Source organism: Harmonia axyridis, chromosome 5 (genome assembly GCF_914767665.1).
Source record: "Harmonia axyridis chromosome 5, icHarAxyr1.1, whole genome shotgun sequence".
NCBI classification, from domain to species: Eukaryota; Metazoa; Arthropoda; class Insecta; order Coleoptera; family Coccinellidae; genus Harmonia; species Harmonia axyridis.
The window spans coordinates 6,653,728-6,673,674 of record NC_059505.1 but is presented as its reverse complement, the minus strand read 5'-3'; the positions used below and the strand labels follow the sequence as shown (position 1 = coordinate 6,673,674).

Below are 19,947 nucleotides of genomic sequence, written 5' to 3'. Positions count from 1 at the left end.
ATTTATTTCTATCAGCTTTAGTATTCACTTCGACCTTCAGTTCAATCTCCGAATTATAGTGAATTTTCGATACTTAATTTTTTTATATAACCGACAACCTACAGTCAACTTAAAACTCATTCTGTATGTAAAATAATCACTCGAATGTTTTCGTGGTTCCCAAAATGCGCCGAGATGATAGCTTCTGACAGTGCTTCTCTCGATATTTTTTTAACCAGTTGAGATTTTCCACGAGGGAAATAATAAATTGTATGTACAGTAAAATTTCCAAAGTTGTATCAAATCGAGCACTGGGTACACATGCCCGGAATTTGATGTGCAATAAAAAAAAAGATACGAATTGGAAATTCTGAAGTAATATTTCATTTTATACCTTTCTCCTTGCGCTATTCACATCTCAACGACGTAGGCTTTTCCTTGTCGACTTTAAAATAAATCATTGGTAAGATGGTATTGCCTCAGACGAATTCGAATTTGAGCCTTCATTTTGCAGGCAGAGTTTGAGGAGCCCGATTGAGGTTTGTTCGGAATTGAAGGGAATGGAATAGATGAAAAATTCGGTTATATTTTACATTTGGATGATTTAATATTGCCTTGGTGTCGGCTGAGTGACAGAAATGAATACCGCGAAGAAATTTCCCTGAATATAATATTATACAGGCTGGCAACGGAAGCGACGTACATTATACTGAGTTATCCATGTAGTGGTCCGGATTCCTTAGCTCTGTTTCAATGACATAAAGGGTGTTTTTTTTAGAGATATAGAACTTTAAATTGCAATAAAACAACGATGGATCATTCGATTGACATGAATTTTAAATATTCGCAAGATAATCTTGTGGCATTACATTTTAAATATGATTTCTGGCATATGACCGCCACGGCTGGCTCGGATGTAGTCCAATCTGGATGTCCAATTTTCGATGAATTTTTCCAACATTTGTGGCCGTGTATCGGCAATAACACGGCGACTGTTGTCTTCCAAATGGTCAAGGGTTTGTGGCTTATCCGCATAGACCAATGACTTTACATAGCCCTACAGAAAGTAGTCTAGCGGTGTTAAATCACAAGATCTTGGAGGACAATTCACAGGTCCAAAACGTGAAATTAGGCGGTCACCAAACGTGTCTTTCAATAAATCGATTGTGGCACGAGCTGTGTGACATGTTGCGCCGTCTTGTTGAAACCACAGCTCCTGGACATCATGGTTGTTCAATTCAGGAATAAAAAGTTAGTAATCATGGCTCTCTACCGATCACCATTAACTGTAACGTTCTGGCCATCATCGTTTTTGAAGAAGTACGGACCAATGATTTCACCAGCTCATAAAGCGCACCAAATAGTCAGTTCTTCTGGATGTAACAGGATTTCGACATACACTTGAGGATTAGCTTCACTCCAAATGCAGCTGTTTTGTTTGTTGACGTAGCCATTCAACCAGAAGTGCGCTTCATCGCTAAACAAAATAAAATGGACGTAGTGCGTGATACGTATTCCGCACAGAACCATTATTTCCGAAATAAAATTGCATTATTTGCAAGCGTTGTTCAGGCGCGAGTCTATTCATGATGAATTGCCAAACCAAACTGAGAATAAATCACTTGACAGCTGTTAAATCGGTCACCATCTTGAACAGTAATGCCAACTTAAAGTTATATACCTCGAAAAAAACACCCTTTACTATGGTAATACTAATAATAACAGTGACATATTTATTCTTTCACATTCATCATGCTTACAATATCCAAATTTACACTGGATTGAAAATATATCAAACGTTAATGAAAGTAGGAAACACTTATAATTTCAACAATATCAACATATCTTGGCAATACCTAAGGAGGAACTACATAGTTGAAAATTACTCACCGGATTATTCTCTATAATCTCTATGGAGTTCAGAACACAGTTGTACCAAAGCAACCACAAGAAATTGTTTATGGCGAAGGCGGCGAACAAGTTCATGTGTATCGTGATTCTAGCGCATCTCAGGGATCTGAAATTGGGAACCAGATATTATGTATATTGATAATTTGAAACCTTAGAACATTTAGAGCAAATAATGTGAAACTGATACGTATCGATACATCTCCGGATTATTACAAGATCATGTGAAAATAGAAAAAAATTTCTCAGGTCATGCAGTCAAATTTTCATTTCCATGAATATTTGATATTATTCTCGATATCACAAGTACATTTTTATTTTAAATGGAATTTTTTTGTACTCAATTAATTTTTTATACATTCATGCAAAAAGCAAAACTTTATTGAACTATATTTAGTGGAAAAAGAAGTTCTTTATTGCACTAGTGCAATAAAGTTTTTATTGCACTCATCTGTCATTCTACTTCAACGTGCAGATGGAAATCGTCGACAGTAGCGGAGGGATACGTAGAGGAATCACATGCAAACAAACTCAGTGTTGCAAAACAAATATTTCAGCCTGAAGGAAATAACGATGTACAGTTACCAAGTACTAGTACGTTCACAGCAATAACAAATCAAGAAAAGGATTTAAAAAGTACTTCACTACGAAATATTCATATTGAAAATTGCACCAATTGTTCATTCACTTTCAACATTGAGGGTAAAAATAAAGTTTGAGTTAAATTGTTCGTAACGTATTAGTTCCTGTTTCAATGCAAATCGATATCAATAATAAAGTATTCAAGTTGCGCTTTTCATTTTTCTACACCTAGTGCCGCACCTCAATAAATCATTTTTTGCTTTTTGCATGAACGTAGAAAAAATGTTGTATGCAACTCGTGCAAATTTGTTTATTGCACTTGTTGCATAAATAACTATTAAGTACTCTTCCACTATTTCACCTGTCATTTCGTTATCAATGGAAATTTTGAAGCGAAATTTCAGGATCAGATAGTACTCGATAGTATTTTCAAAATGAGGTATCACAACATTCCTAATCCCTATTCAAAATCAAGGGGTTGTACCCACTCCCGTTAGGGGGTTGCAGTTACGGGGATGCGAAGAGCGGAAAAGTTGTTCCCCCTCACATCAGAAATTCACGGGTCCGAGCGATTTTCCACATTTTCATTTGAAAGCCGGAAAATCGAGGTGTTACGTTTTCGTTGGACCATTTAGTGTAATGAATGAAATGAAAATTGAAATATCAGGTCCCGAGACATATGGGTTGAGTGACTTTTCACGAATTTCATTAAATCTCTGAACCGTTAATTTCATTTGTTTCCCTTTAAAAGTCTAGTTAGATCTACCACTTTCACTTAGATTTCAATATACATATTGGTTTAGTACTGTCTAGACTGCTCAACTCTAAAAAAAGCGGAAATTTCTCTTGAGAAACTAAACAAAGGAAAATTTTCTATATATTTCCATTGTTCAATTTTTCGAAAAAATCAGAGAACCAACATTCCGACATTTATTTGTTGATCATACTTGTTTCTTTTGGTTTAAATACTAATCAATTCACTAGGAACTTTAAGAGCAAATGAGATTTCCCTATAAATTTTTATTGTTTTTTCTTTTTCTCTCGCTATACGCGTTATTGCATTTTTCTTTCATTTCAATATCATTTGAACTCACGTTAGCAGTGCCATTTCGCAAAAAAAAAAACATTTTCCTACATTGTCGCCAGATTGCATATTCTGTCTTAGTTTCAACATAAAATCAACATGAATAATTTTCAGGTCTAAAATTTTCGAATTTATTGTTAAATTTTGAAGAACTTTGGAATTTGCATGGTGTATTGCAAATTGACTCGAGTTACCACACCAAACCACTTTTGATAGAATGAAATGGAAGCATTGAATTTAGTAAATAAGAAGATTTTGTTTGGTACCAGAATCTTATTAGGTGAGGTGTGAAATCATTTCATACTCAAAAAGAGCATTGACTGCAAGGACCACACTCAGTTGAAAATAGAGGACAGCTTTATGTGGAGTTGAGAAATTATATTTAAAGTCAGCTCAGGACTCTCGTTTTCGAGTTACATGAATACAAGATGTTTTTGCAAAGTTTGAAAAATTTCAAACTTTCGAAGCAGTCAACAGATCTTGGTGATTTTCTGGTATTATTGGTGACATTTAATAGTCGAGTGTTAAAAAAGATATCTTACGGGATTTCAGGTCCATAATCAGGAAATTTTTTTTTGGGGACCAATAAAAAACAACACACTGTCTTATTACAAGTCAGAAGTACTTGGATAGAGCGCGGTGGACCAATGGCACGACCACATCAATCGCCTGACCTAACACAACTTGACTATTTTCTCTGGGGTCATCTGAAGTCGATGGTGTATGAAGTGTCAATCAACAACATAGAACAATGTATATCCCTAATCCCTAAAATCGGTGCTTCGAAACTCGTTTAAAATACCTCAAAATTTTCTAAAACACCCTATATCTCGAATACCCTGTACAGTAATCCAAATATTGAATTATTATGTTCTTTTATTCGAAGTATACAAATTGAATGAAATGAACGAACCGATTTTTCAATGGAAACTTTTGCAAGCAACATTTTCAGGTAAAACTGTTTGCGAATATAAAATACTAATAGCCTCTTCTGCATGTTTATGACAATTGTAATAAAATGTTTCTAAGAAGTTGGTACTTATGCGTTACCATAAGAGATTGTTAAATGCAGAGACTTCGTATTAGTTTTTCGTTTACCTAAAATTTTTTTATCGCTCCTGAGAACGGTATCAACTACTTTCAACGAGTTTCTAGAGAGGGTTACGACATAAACTTTTACTAGAACGTTCCATTATAGTTTTGCAGCTAACAATATTCGTGTTTCTTGAATACCTGCTTTTTATAGGGATTTTACAGAGGTTTCTGAGGGTTTTCGAGTGAAATGGGTACAGAGCATTAACTTCATGGAAAATACAGATTAGCGAAACCGTTTATTCTTGATTTTCGCATCCTTGAATAAAAGTTATATGTGGAACCATTTGGGAAAAGCGGTATTTTTCGTAACGAGGGTGTTTCTCGTAGATGCCTTTCAAATGGTCTAGAGAATTCGGAGATATTTATTTGTTACTCCGTTGCTATAGAAGCAAGTATTGTTTAATGATCTATTACGTGAATTTGATCGTCAATAAAAGTGGAAAATAAGAAAAGTTTTTCTTCCAGTAGTAATTCATTCAATTTTTTTTGAAGTCGGAAAATCTATATGAAGGTTTTCCAAAAAGAAGCTTTCTTTTGAATAGCACTCTACCTGGGCATTTGCCACTTTCGAAGCTTTCATCTTTTGAGGTTTTTATCTGTTCCCTTGTATCATACGTTGAAATGTATGATGCCCCGTTACATTTCCTCTGCTTATACTGAGATTCATAGACACATATGCTTCATTGTTTGAATGAAATAATTTGTATTGCTCTTTCTCAAAAGAATATATATATATATCTTTTGACATTCGACAAAAAAAGCTATTCCAATATTAAAAACCGAATGTTGCACGCTTCAACAACGCAATGATATTGTTGAAATTTACCATAAAAATAATGAAAATTTTGCAGTAGTTGTTCGTAAGACTAAAGCATTTTCGGGTTGTCGTGATGTACCTTCTCGGAAGGCAATAGTGGAACTGGTGTATAAATTTGAGCTGTTGGGACAAGTTAGTGATGGGAATAATTGGAACTGTGTGCGTCACTCAAAAACAACTGAGAATATTGCTGCTGCAGCCCGTAGTGTAGACTAAAATCTAGGTTTGTTGAAGTATAGGCTTTCCACAAACGACATTACACCGTATTTTGAACGCTTTTGAAGTTCAGTTAACACGAAAATTTAAGCTGATCAATCATCAGTTACGTCGTATTTGTACCGAATGGTCCTTGAAATGTTTCAAAATGATCCCGATTTACATTGGAAGATCATCTTCAGTGATGAGGCCTATTTTCACCTCGGAGGCTGAGGAATTAGGCAGAATTGTTGCATTTGGCACTTGGAAAATCAAAAAATGTTTGTCGAAAAGCCTCTCAATCTTCAACTTGTCACTGTTTGGTGCGGTTTTTGGTCTAGTGGTGTGATTGGCCTTACTTATTCGAAAATGAAACTGAAGCAACTGTTAGGGTGAATGGATTGCAATGTCGAGCATTGATTAATGTTTTTTTATGGCTGCAATTGAAAGATATTAATGTGAACGAAGTTTATTTTCAACGGCGCTACGTGCCACACAAGCAACGAAACAATCGCAATTTTCCAAGAAAAGTTTTCCTACTGAGTTGTCCTTGAGGGACGGACACGGTTTCAATTCATCACACCCTTAACTTGTCCCAACAGCTCAAATTTTTTCAACAGTTCCACAATTACCTGCCGAGAAGGTGCTTCACGTTAAGTCAAAAAGTGTTTCATCTTTGCGAAATGTTACTGCATACTTTTCACCATTTTCGTAGTCAATTTAAACAATTTCAATTCATTGTTGAAGCGTGTATCGTTCTATTTTTAGTAATGACATTGATTTTACTTGCCAAATGTCAATAGATTATAGCTTCGAAATTGACAGCCGTCCAGATAGCGGACTATTCAAAATTCAAGCTTTTATTGACGAATCATTTACATTGAAGCCAAAATGGACAATCGAAATTTACATGGATACAAATGTTAAATTGTTTTCTTCTTATTCTCTTCATGAATATAAATCTAAACAAGCAGGCAGAGGCTCTTCACTTAACGCAACTGTTTTTTTATGCATATTGCTTAATTGAACAACCGAATTCGAGGACGAATAAATTGTGAAAGTAAATAGAAATTGTTTCGTTTCTCTACCTCTTTATTATTATTATTTCACTGAATCGGGTTCATTACGACTCTGTTAGCCTTCTGGGAACTGCGATCATTTTGATCTTTAGTTCTTAGCCCTACCTATTCATACAAAACCAGGGAGGCTGTCGATGCTGTTAACGAAATTGACGACATCCTTAGAAGCCTTGGCTATGAATTCGTGAATCCAGAATCCAGAACTGATTTTCCCATATAAGTGGTTCTTAGGCCAGTCAGCTCCGTGCATTTGCACACTATGTGTTCGGCTGTTTCTACCTCCTTTCCATAGAGCCTGCAGATCTAATTGGCTGACTTACCCATACAAAAAAAGGGTATTTGCATTGATAGTGTCCTGTCAGCAGTCCTACCATTACCCGAAGCTCAGCTCGTGGTAGCTTCAGAAGCTTTCTGGTATAGGTAGGTGAAAGCACCACAAATTTCTTTGCCTGAACAAGACCAGGAGTATATCTAACCTTCAGAGGGTTTTCCTATTGTCCCTCTACCATTGTTGAACCTCTTTCTTGTATTTAAAATGAAACCTTTTATTGGAGAACCCTTTTTACATTGAGGCCAAAATCTGCACTCGAAATTTATATGAAAACGAATGCCATAATTGCTTTCTTTGTGTTCTATTTGTGAATACCAATCTAAATGAGCAGGTGAAAGCTCATCACTCGACGAAATTGCTTTTTCTTTCATATTACTTAATTGAACCAAATTTGAGGACGAATAAGTTGAGGAAATAGATAGAAATTGTTTATTTTCTCTACGTCTTACTATTGACCAAGTTGATACGAACTATTTGGGAGCTCTCAATCCTACTGTAAACGACGAGTGTCACATTTGATCCACTGAGTTATGTCAGTTCAGACTCTAATGATTATATATCTCGAAGATAAACCATAAAAGGAAGTAGGAAATATATTGCAACTTCCCCAACATCCGGAACATATTACTAGAAACTTTCTATGCAGGACTCGCCCTTACACATATTTCTGTCACTGCAGACATCCCACTTGGAAATTGGGATACGTGTTTTAAAACTTGTTCCATTATCTCCGACGCCCAGGTAAACATCGGAATCAGGAATTTTCCCTTTTCCATTTATATTCGATTTGGAAGTTCGATGAAAACACGGCTTGGCCTCAATTTTCGCCCAGTTCCCTTTAGTTTCATCCGTTCGAGATTGTTTCAGTTATAACTTCGATCAGGATCAAAATTCATGATGAATTCATGAATTGAATAATGGAATCGTGATCATCACTTTCATTTTCGCGACTTTATTTTTCTTGGTTATTATTTTTTGAGCGTTCGTTCCCGGAACAGATCGCTGTATCATTTCATCACAATACGATGTCTGTAATTTGTCCAGGAAATTGTCTCAAGTGTTCACTTGAGCCTGATGACGAATCCATTTTCAACTCAATTCTTCACTTCCGGCCGTAAACATGTTAACACTCGAAGGGGAAGTCCTAGAAACTTGGAATGGTAAGGGTAATTTCAGAAATCGAATGTTGCGTTGTTGGGCAATGTTTTACTAGAGGTTCCGTGAATATGGCAGTTCAGAATGTGGTTTTCTGATAATTTCAAAGACAAAGCTATCAATTTGATATTTCACGACGACCCAATAGTAGTTTAGATTTGAGAACTGTGACTGCGAATTTTTAGCATATTTTCAGTCAACTTTAACGATTTCAATGCGTTGTTGGACAGTGTATCTTCCATTTTTAGTAAAGGCGTAGATAGCGGGCTTCTATTCAAATTGAAACTTCCTATTGAAAAACCCTGAATGTTCAAATTGAATGCCATATATATATATATATAATATACTATATATACAGTAGAACCTCGATCATCCGGCCTAATGGAGGGGAAACGGTTCCCGGATAATCGAAAAACACGGACAATCGAAATTTCTCAAAATACGCACAACAACTATGAAAATTAGAGAAATGTATGGGGTACAATTATTTATTAAGCAATAAAATCAATATAATCATAATATCATAGAAAAATATACAAATGAAAAACAAATCATTGCATTGGTACCTATAATACATCGAACGTATATATTTTAGTTGAAAAAGTATGTAATTTTTGTCTGTCTTTTTTTATTATTCATTTTGAGACAAATGTGAGCCCGAATTTTCCTCAAGTGGAGGACATCAATATAATCCGTATCATTTTCCTGCTCTAAATAGTGCATCAGACCATTTGCAAATCTCAACGCGTCTTCGGCAGAAACAGTGTTTCTCTAATTCTGTGGTTATTCCGTTGATTCTTCCACATCTTGTAGAAGAAAATCGTGCGGGAATATATCTGAAACGCACAGTTTTCATGGTTATATTTTATTATTATATGTTGGTACTCCGAACTTTCCGCCACGGCTTTATCTATCGATTCATCAATTTGCCTTAAAGAAATCAGTTCACCCAACCAACATTTTTCAATGCAAAAATCACTAAAAGATATTTATGGAAATATTTCATTAATTTCAATAAAAATGCAATGAATTAGAGAAAATAATGTATAATACTCGTACAGAAGGCTCATTCTACCACTCGTCCATTCAAAAACTCGCCACTTCGTGGCTCGTTTTTGAATTTTGAACTCGTGGAAGAATATCAATGCCTTCTGCACTTGTATTATGAATAACTATTTACTGCGTGGAAAATTCTTTAACACTTTAATCTTCTGTATCCATACAGTGGTTAGGTTGGGAAAATTTTGATGTGATTTCTGAATCATCCAGTACCTGATAACCGGGTTCATTTAAATCCGAATTTAGCTATTCCTCAACATCATCGACTAAAACATTTTCGAATTATACCAAATTTTTACTATGGCGCATGCGTAATGAATTGAATCCCGGATAATCGAGTGGATGTCTGCTCGTGGGAACGGATGAGTGAAAATGTCGACGAGCACGGATTACAGAGTAAAACGGATAATAGGAGAACGGATAATCGAGGTTTTACTGTATATATATATATATATAATATATATTATATAAGGGATATTATCATTTTCAACGATCATTATCTTGAACATTATATATATATATATATACAAGGTGTCCCGGGAAGAATGCGACGAATGGATACCACGAATAAAGGTCATCAAGAAGGACTTCGCCTGAGTGTGTTCGTTTGGGATATACAGGGTGATGTTCATCTCATGAGTAAAATTTCACAGTTCTCTCTTGATACGAGTCCTCCATGATGACCTTAATTCATGGTATCCATTTGTCGCATTCTTCCCGGGACACCCTGTATATCTACCTATGGAATATAATGTACTCCGTAGTGAATCACAAAAATTCAATTCTTGATCATCAACATTCAGGAAGGTAAACTAGTCAATTAAAACAAAATGTCAAATGAAAAATACTTACTTGAAATAGATGAAGATGAAGAGTGAGACTAGTAGTGCCACGAGAGAAACGCTGTATCCAATATTGTAGATGAGCGTTATAGTTTCTCGAAACTGAAATAAGAAAATTGTGATGATAAATATTTCCTGGAAATTAATATTCAATGTGAAGAATAGGGGAGGATTGATAAATAATTTTAACAATTTATCAGAAACGTACACATATCTAGCAGTGTCAACTTGAGGAGAAGTACATTATCCGCAGATGACGTTTATTCATTCATCAACATTTTACCAATAATACAATTTTCTCCTTTCACAAAGAATTAAGACAGCAGCGAAAAGTGTCTAGAAATTTCATTCTGAGAATTTTATAAGATTAATATTGGAATTGGAGTTAACGAAGTTGTGAAATAAATCATTATTATAGGGATTGACGGTTTGACTTGATATTCAAGCTACTTGATTTGAGCTTGACTCAACTCAAGTTCAAGTCAAGTAGTAGTTTTTCAATGTCGAGTATTTAATAAATACTCGACTTGAGTTCGAAAAACTACTACTTGACTTGAACTCTAGTTGATTTCAAGTCAAGCTCAAGCCAAGAAGCTTGAATATAGAGTCAAGCCGTGAATCCCTATAGAATATATTATGAATTCAAGAATAACATTCTTAGAACTTGCAGAATATTCTGTGACTAATATAGAATCGTTTTGAATTACGCGTGATCTTTTTACTCTCATCATTGTTTTATATCAAATGATCCAATCTAAATCATTTTTTTCTTCAAACGTAAAATAACGTCATAATTTGACTGATAAGATCATCGAAAAGTTCTACTTCTCCTCAGCCGTAGGGAAAAGTGTTGCTATGTCAACGATAAATTACTTTATTAGGAGAAGAGACTTTTCATGGTTCACCTTCAATTACAAAGAAAAGTGACACATTTTCTCCTTAAGAAATAATATACTAGTATCGCTGAATAGTTTTCTCATAAACTTATTGTTGCAGAAACAGAAACTGCAATACATTTCTTGTTTTTTAATAAAAATTCACAATGATATTAGAAAGCTCTATTCGTATATTTGAAACTGATGATTGAAGTCTTCCAATTCTATCACTGATTCTCATTTATAGGCTGCAAATAAGATAATCAATAACCTCATCGTGGTCTCAATCATAGCCACAACTGATATTGAATTGTTCAAATGACCACCCAAGACATCAGTTCTGTCACTTTAAATGTATTTCATGTCACTCGGTGCCACAATAATTAATTTCCATGAGTTAATCAATCACCAAGAGCAATAAAGCTCTGTTCTGCTGGAATTAATATAATAAATGGACGGGTTTGTATTTTCGATTTTTCACAGTTAGGAATTGACTGATTTGACAGGCTACGATTATTGCTCAATGAAAATGCAAAATGCCATTGCATAACTTGAATTACGGTTGGCGGCAATGTTATTGGACCAAACAATCAGTTTTTTGATGAAAAATTATTCATTGAACGTAGCCCATTGAATTTTGAGTGCTTTTTCAATTATGCGCTATTGCTTAGTTGGAGACTACATCTGTAGAATTGTTATATTTATAATACAAGTGCAAAGGCACCAATATTCTTCCACTAGTTCAAAATTCAAATACGAGCCACGAAGTTGTGTGTTTTTGACTGGACGAGTCTTCAAATGAGTCTTCTGTACATCATTTTCACCGATTTTTCAATGAAGTTTATGGAATATTTCCATAGATATCGTTTTATGATTTTTGCATAGAAAAATGTTCGTTGGCAGAACAGTTTTTTTATCTCAAATTTGACAGATAATAATAGATAAATCCGTGGCAGGAGAATTCCGACTTCCGAGTACCAACATATAATAATGAAAAATAACCATGAAATCTGTCTGAATCTGAGATGAAATAAAACATCAAATAAAACAGGAGGGACAATGAACAAATGGAACAAAAGAACAAAAATTTCAAAAAACTGGTTCTCTGAAATAAAACTGAAAATATAATGAGATAACAGGCCCATTGAAAAGTCCATGGTCTACCATAGTAAAACACATTTTTTTGGCAATATTCGATTTTATTAATCAACATAGTTGCCGATACCATTTTTATAGTACGATTTGTCTTTCGTTTCAAAATAGGCCTCAGTTTCGGCGATTACTTCTTCATTGGCGCTAAATTTCTTTCCAGCGGGCATTCTTTCGAGATCTGAGAACAGGAAAAAGTCGCTGGGGGCCAGATCTGGCGAATACGGTGGATGCAGAAGTAATTCGAATCTCAATTCATGCAATTTTGTCATTGTTTCCATTGCTTTGTGACACAGCGTATTGTCTTGATGAAACAGCACCTTTTTTTCTTCAAATGGGGCCGTTTTTTAACGATTTCATCATTTAAACGATCCAATAACGCTATATAATAATCGCTGTTGATGGTCTGGCTCTTTTGGAGGTAATCAATGAATATTATACCTTGCGTATCCCAGAATACTGATGCCAGCTTGACTGTTGTGTTTTTCTTCGCTTTGGATTCGGTTCATCGTGTGCAGTTCACTCAGCTGACTGCCTATTGGACTCCGGAGTGAAATGATGGAGCCATGTTTCATCCATTGTCACATATCAACGCAAAAATTCAGTTTTATTGCACTTAAACAGCTTCAAACACTGCTCAGAATCATTAACACGTTGTTGCTTCTGATCGATTGTGAGCTCGCGGGGCACCCATTTTGCTCACAGTTTTCTCATGCACAAATATTCGTGAATGATATGATGTAAATGTTCAGATGATATCTTTACAATGTCTGCGATCTCGATCAACTTCACTTTACGGTCATTCAAAATTAATTTGTGAACTTTTTTGATTTTTTCGTCGGTGACAGCCTCTTTTGGGCGTCCACTGCGTTAGCCGTATTCGGTGCTCATTTCACCACGTTTAGACTTAGCATACCAATCAATGAATGTTGATTTTCTGGTGCAGACTCCGGAAGATCTTCAAGCCAAGATTTTGCTTCAACTGTATTTTATCAGCACAGGAAATTCTTTTTTGTTTCATCTTGTTTCAAAAAACAAAAGCAGCTACACGCAAAACGTCGGACTGTTGTCAAATTTTGACATGTATCGTTTGAAGATTGGTACTAACTAAATATCATATGGATTTAATACTAGCACTGCCATCTGTGCATCAGACCGGGTACTTTTCGATTGACCTAATAGAACAAAACAGCTAAATGAAATTCTATTCACCTGAATACTTTTTGGATACCTTCAGAGTTGCAACTTGAAATTCGTAAATTGTATCTGAAGGAGCAACTGAAATGGAATTCGAGGAATCTTCGAATACACGAATCATTGCTTGAGAATCAGAACAGTTTTCACAAATTCTGATGTAATTTACTAAATGGCTAAAATATAGCTCTCTACAGCAGACGAAAGGTTTTCATTTATACCCTTCTCATCCACAGCAGAAATTGAGCCTGAATTCAAGTGGAAATGGCTAATTAAGACTCTCAGACTGCGATTATTAACTCACAATGCGTCTTTAACTTGAATGGGTAGAATACACTCCTTCGCGAAACGACCGGCATATATTCTGGAAACTGTGGAAAGAAGGGAATGTGGAAATTCCCCCATTCAGACTGCTCTTTCGATTCCCACCATCAAGCACTTGAGCATAAGAAACATATACAGGGTGTTTCAAATTAAGTCGGCACCATTGCTAACTCCGTTATTATTGATGCTACGATGTCGGTTAAATGGGCAAACTAGTAGCATTTTTAGTGGTCTTCTCGACGCCGAAAAAAAAATTGACAGTCGCGTTGTCAAAATATTTCATAAAATTATATTTTTTCAATGGAATACCCTATATTTTTTCATACATTTCGATTCGTAATAACATTCTCAACAACAAAGCTCATAACACATTTCTTCCGAAAGTGGAAAATGAGCGACTTATTTTGAAATATTCATTTCTTTCATTGGTACAAAAAATTTATTTGTTTTGGCGAATAAACCTCATGATTGTCCAAACAACCATTTTTTGTATTTATACGAATGACAATATTTTGTTAATAATAGCAAAATAAGACAGTAAAAAGAAAAAAGTGCGCTGGGATGTGAACTCGAGAAACCCGTGATCATCATGTAGCACTACTCAATCGACACCACTAAGCTATTTGATATTAATAGACAAAACGATAATTTCCATCTTAAAACCATTTCGCTAGCCGCATTCATTTTGTGAATCAATAGTGTTAATAGAAGGGCTCAAATATGTGTTCAACAAGAAGGCGTTGTTTTTGACCATTTACTCGATATTTTATAGCGCTTTATCAACTCCGTTTGTTATAAATGTTTCTTATTAATACAACTGTCTTATTTTCACCTTTACGAAAAAAGTCAAATGAGCTTTGTTGTTGAGAATGTTATTACGAATCGAAATGCATGAAAGAATATAGGGTGTTCCATTGAAAAAAATATCATTTTATGAAATATTTAGACAACGCGACTGTCAATATTTCTTTCTGTTTTCGGCATCGATAAGACCACTAAAAATGCTACTAGTTTGCCCATTTAACCGACATCGTAGCCTCAATAATAACGGAGTTAGCAATGGTGCCGACTCAATTTGAAACACCCTGTATACTCGCTTTTCTAACGCACATAAAGTATTTTTTGGACGGACGTAAAGCAAACTTACTTCATAGCTAATAAACGCATAATTGAGACGATTCTGGAGATTGGTTTCGCTTTTGAAATTGAAATGGAGAAACATGATTGCCACCAGTAAAACATTCCGATTGATATATCATCGTGAATATCTCCTTGTATATTACCCATATAAGTTTATTTCGCAAGGAAATTAGATCTTTATGCGAGAATTTAGGGCTCATCATTTCAAGTACATGTTCCAAATTAGCTGGCGTCCAGTGGAACGATTCCCCCTAAATGAGCGATAGGAGGAAGAGAACGAGCAAAAGAGAATATATTCTCCTATTTCCAATTTCACTCGAATTAACACGAATGTAGTGCAAAATAGAACGAATCGATTATGTGGATTATTGGATCGCATTTCTCGGTCGATTTAACATTGATATGAAAGGCGATTGATTTAACACCTACAAGTGGCGTCCGTCCTGTTCAGACTTCTTTCTCTATGGTAATATTTGATCAATATAATTAATTGCCAATTCAGTTGTTATTTTTCAGGCGCTGATACACTCTTCATAAGAACTTGTGGGAATTTTCATTTCAATCTGCCAATTCATTCTTTCTTTACAAGCCGTTTACTATCGTGGTGCCACAGTATAATAATCAAGTATCGTTTAGGAAGATAAAAGCGAAGGACATTAATTTTGAAAGGTATAAAGACCTTTCGCCTTCAATTAGAACAGTATAGAAAAATGAGTTGCTGAATTTGAACGTTGTCGTACAAGCCTTGAAGATGATCCACGTCAAGCACGTCCTAAAACAGCATCAACACCAGAAAAAAAAAAAAAAAAACAGGATATTGTATTGGAAAATCGTCGAGTGAATGATAGAGATTTATTAGAAGTCCTAGGTATCTCATTGAGTAGTGTTAGCAATATTTTACTGAAGTATTGGCTTTCAGAAAGCTGTGTGTAAAATAAGTGTGTCGCATTCGTTAATAAAAATACATACCTACACACATTCGAATGCGACTTTCTCAGCAACGTTTAGAGCGTTTTCGAAAGGATTAAGTGGATTTTGTGCGTCAGTTCACCATGATGGATGAGACTTGGGTCTTTCACCATGATTCAGGATCAAAACAAGAGGCTAAAGAGTGGTGAGAGGCTGGTCCTTAAGCTCCGAAACGAGTTCTTGTCCAGAAATTGGCCAAGAATGTGGTAGCATCAATTTTTTGGGATGCGAAAGAATTTTTTTTATGGATTATTTGAAAACTGGTGAAATTATTAATTCTGAATATTATTGTGAACTTTCAGATCAGCTGAAGGAAAAAATTCTGGAAAAAGGACCCGGTTTGCAGATGAAAAAAAAAATTCTTTTTCGCCATTGGAGCATTTTACGAATGGCCAAAATCCATCAATTAAAATTCGAATTATCCGCCTTTCTCACCAGATTTGGCCTCTAGAGACTTCCATCCTTACCAAAATAAATTCATGCGTTTACTTTTGGACTCCAGCATTATCGACCCCATCTTGTGTTACCTCTGACGGTTGAGCAGAAAACGTCAACATTGGAATGTGAAATGACATCAGGTCGTCTTTTGTGATGAATCTCGATTCTTCTTGGGTGCACATGATGGCCGAAGAAGGGTTAGACGACGTCGGGGAGAAAGACCTGAACCTCAGTTTGATGTTGAGTGTCATGTACATCAGACAGTAGGCGTTATGGTATGGGGTGCGATTGCACTTTTTTCTAGGTTACATGACAGCGCTGCGTTACCTTCAAGAAATAGTGGAGCCTCCATTACCTCAAACTGCTCAAGAATCCAATATTTCAGCAAGATAATGCCCGACCTCATGTTGCTAGAGTCAGTTTAAACTTTTTCGAAGAGCCACATGTGAATATTTTGCCATGGACGGACAGATCCCCCGATCTTTCACCTATAGGTGCGTGTTTGGCGCATTATGGGTAGAAGGCTTGGAAATTTACCCCAGCCCCCACGGACTTTGGCGGCTCTGGGACATGAAGTACAGCTTGGGATAGTATCCCTCAAGAAGTAAAATACCATCTTATTACATCAATGACGAGACGTGTTGGGAAGTGTCTAGATAATCGCGGTGGACAAACACATTATTAACAAATTTATTAAAAAGATGGTCAACTCTTCCGAATTTCAATCATCTTCACCTTGCTATACTATCTATGTTTTACCAAAAAAAAAATGTTAAAATTTAAAAAGCTCTTTCTGGGTGTTGCAGTTTCTGTGTCAGTTAGTATATTCAATATCAAATTCAAATCAGCAAGAGACTTTAAACAAACTGAGAGAAAGTAGGTCCAAACGATTCAAGAGAAAAGAAGAGGGAGTTCAGTTTCACTTGAAAGTGATGAATATATACGAAAGTTTGAACTCCTGGACAGCCCAACAAGCAGCAAAAACCGACCTGAATACGTGAAGAGATTTTCATTCGATACGGTCTACAGTAATTCTAAATCTATCCAAAAAAAGATGGTTCAGTGAGGCCCTTTTAAACTCACCGGTATTCCAACACTTAACCTATCACACCATCTCTGCAGTTGGTGAAGGTCACCATGAATAAATAATTGAGAAAATGCGTGAAAAGGCACTGAATTAAGAGCACCACAACTGCGTTTCTTGTCGAATTCTGACAATCCATCACCTGCAGTTGTTAACTCGTCTGTATCAGGTCTATCCATTCAGAATTCCAAAAACTTTTACAACTACCCTCCTCCATCCGATGAGGGCTCTTTCGCCAAAATATGAAAATAAACTCATTCAATTTTAAGATAACAACACGCTTTCTAGCAAAATTATCGATAATTTACACGCACTCGCGTAGGTGTACGTAATTCCTGCTGAGGTCAACATTCACTCATCTCGAGTATCAGAAAGATTGAGTTTGTTAGTGTCCGATCCTGGTCATCTCATATTCCTCATCCACGTGATTTCACCGGTCCTTGAACCGTCCTGCCACTTTACCCTCTAAGTCTAGCATTATGCATTATGTTACACAGAATCTGAGTCTTGGTTGCTTGATTTTAGTTTTTTAGGTTTTGAGGGATTATTTCTGCGGAGAGATGCTAATTGGTATAATCTGCAATTAGGTATATTTTGAAATTTCTTGGCCTCTTGGCTTATGTTGTAATTGTTTGGAATTGCTACAAAGATGAGATTTGCTTTTTTCTTATGTTTCTGATATACTAAATTCTTAATATACCTGTACATCCAGGGTGGTCTCACGAAAACTTAACGCTTCAAGTTTCCACTTTAAAATGGAAATAATGATGAATTACAACAAAAATAATAAGAGAGTTCATGCAGAATATTACATAAATAAACGAAATAATAATTTCGAGTTACGAGTACCTACCTGTTTATTGAATCATCAAAATCGAAGGAATTTCAAGAAGATAAAAAATTAAGCTTCATCAGAATCATGGAAAATTAAATTCCAGAAGAACATCGAAGAAGTGTCCAATTAGATTTCAAGATCTATACAAACAATGAAATAAACATCCATCGATTTATCTCAAAATATACTCGTTCATAAGAATTTGGCTATACTGTACCTACTACTATTCTTTGAATATAAATTCCTATTCTTGTATTAGTTGAAATGTTAAATTACCTGACGACACCACAGTGGTGGCGAAACAATTGAATCAAATTTCTGGGAATTAAGTTTTGTTTTATTTCATTTAAAACCTCGTCACAATAATTTTTCCCATTACCAACTTAATTCATTGACAAAAGCAATTTTAAGATTAATTTTAACGTTTATGTACTTCAGGTACCTAGTACATTAATCCTTTGACGTTTTCCCATGACTTCGTTTGGAATAATTTGAATTTCAAATGAGAAACATTTTCCGCCAGGGAATATTGGACTGCATAATGTTACATGTATGTTGTATGAATGGATGTATGAAAATTCACCATCATGAGTCCATAGCAGGGTAACTTGGTTCCTCAGCCAAAGCTCCGATGAAACAGCTTTCACATCTGATGGAAAGCTTGCATTTATTTCAGAATTCAATTAGAAAAACCCATCTACCAGCGTTTAATCATATGTAACCCTAGCCGAGGAAAGCTAGGGTATCAACACAGAAAGTTATACACTGTGTCCGTAAAATATGGAACAAATTCATTTTTAGCTAAACAGATCATTTCAAGAATTAATCCTGAAACACGTCGATTTTTCATTTTAATTTACCGTATTTTAAAATAATAATCTAATATACAGGGTGAATTACTTTTGAGTAATGACGTCACCGTCTTTTTTTTTAAATGGAACACCCCCATTTTGTCTTAATTTTCGGATTACTCTAGCTGAGCTGATTCCAAAAATGTATCACATGTTGATTCCAATTGGTACAGGGTGGACAAAAATGAAATAGTTTCGTGTGTGCTCATAAAATAACGCGTAACATTCTTTATCAGTTAAATTAACATTATCAGAAATACTTATTGTCTAGCGGCAATTGGTTTGAATGTAACACCCTGTAGTTTGTTACATTTTTAGATTGATAAAAATGAGCTGTTTCCAAAAATGTCTGTTACTTGTGGTCTAGCAGACAGAACATGAAAGAAATTATTTCTTATTTTTATACATTTTTATCAATCTAAAAATGTAACAAGCTACAGGGTGGTACATTCAAACCAATTGTCGCTAGACAATAGGTATTATATTTTTGATAATATTGTTAATTTAATTAATAAAGAATGTTAGGCGTTACTTTATGAGCACACACAAAACTATTGTATTTTTGTCCAGCCTGTACCAATTGGAATCAACATGTGATACATTTTTGGAATCAGCTCAGCTAGAGTGATCAGAAAATCGAAACCAAATGGGGGTGTTCCATTAAAAAAAAAAAACGGTGCCGTCATTACTCGAAAGTAATTCACCCTATATATTAGATTATTATTTTAAAATACGGTAAATTAAAATGAAAAACGACGTGTTTCAGGATTATTTCATAAAATGGTCTGTTTAGCTAAAAATGAATTTGTTCCATATTTTACGGACACAGTGTATAATGTTACATGTATGTTGTATTAATGTATGAAAATTCAGCATCATGAATCCATAGCAGAGTAACTTGGTTCCTCAGCAAAAGCTTCGACGAAACAGCTTTCACATCTGATGGAAAGCTTGCATTTATT

General features: G+C 35.3%; 1 protein-coding gene across 4 annotated transcripts in view; it reads right to left on the bottom strand.

The window, feature by feature from the left end:
• The window catches only part of LOC123680671 (calcitonin gene-related peptide type 1 receptor-like), a 169,327-nt gene that overhangs the window by 32,068 nt on the left and 117,312 nt on the right, over window positions 1-19,947 (bottom strand). For all 4 annotated transcript variants that reach the window (XM_045618680.1, XM_045618679.1, XM_045618677.1 and 1 more), the window contains exons 5-6: window positions 10,137-10,228; window positions 1,870-1,996 (exon numbers count right to left, since the gene is read on the bottom strand). In XM_045618680.1, coding sequence (XP_045474636.1) covers window positions 1,870-1,996; window positions 10,137-10,228 — 219 coding nt within the window. The remainder of the gene's footprint in view (window positions 1-1,869; window positions 1,997-10,136; window positions 10,229-19,947) is intronic.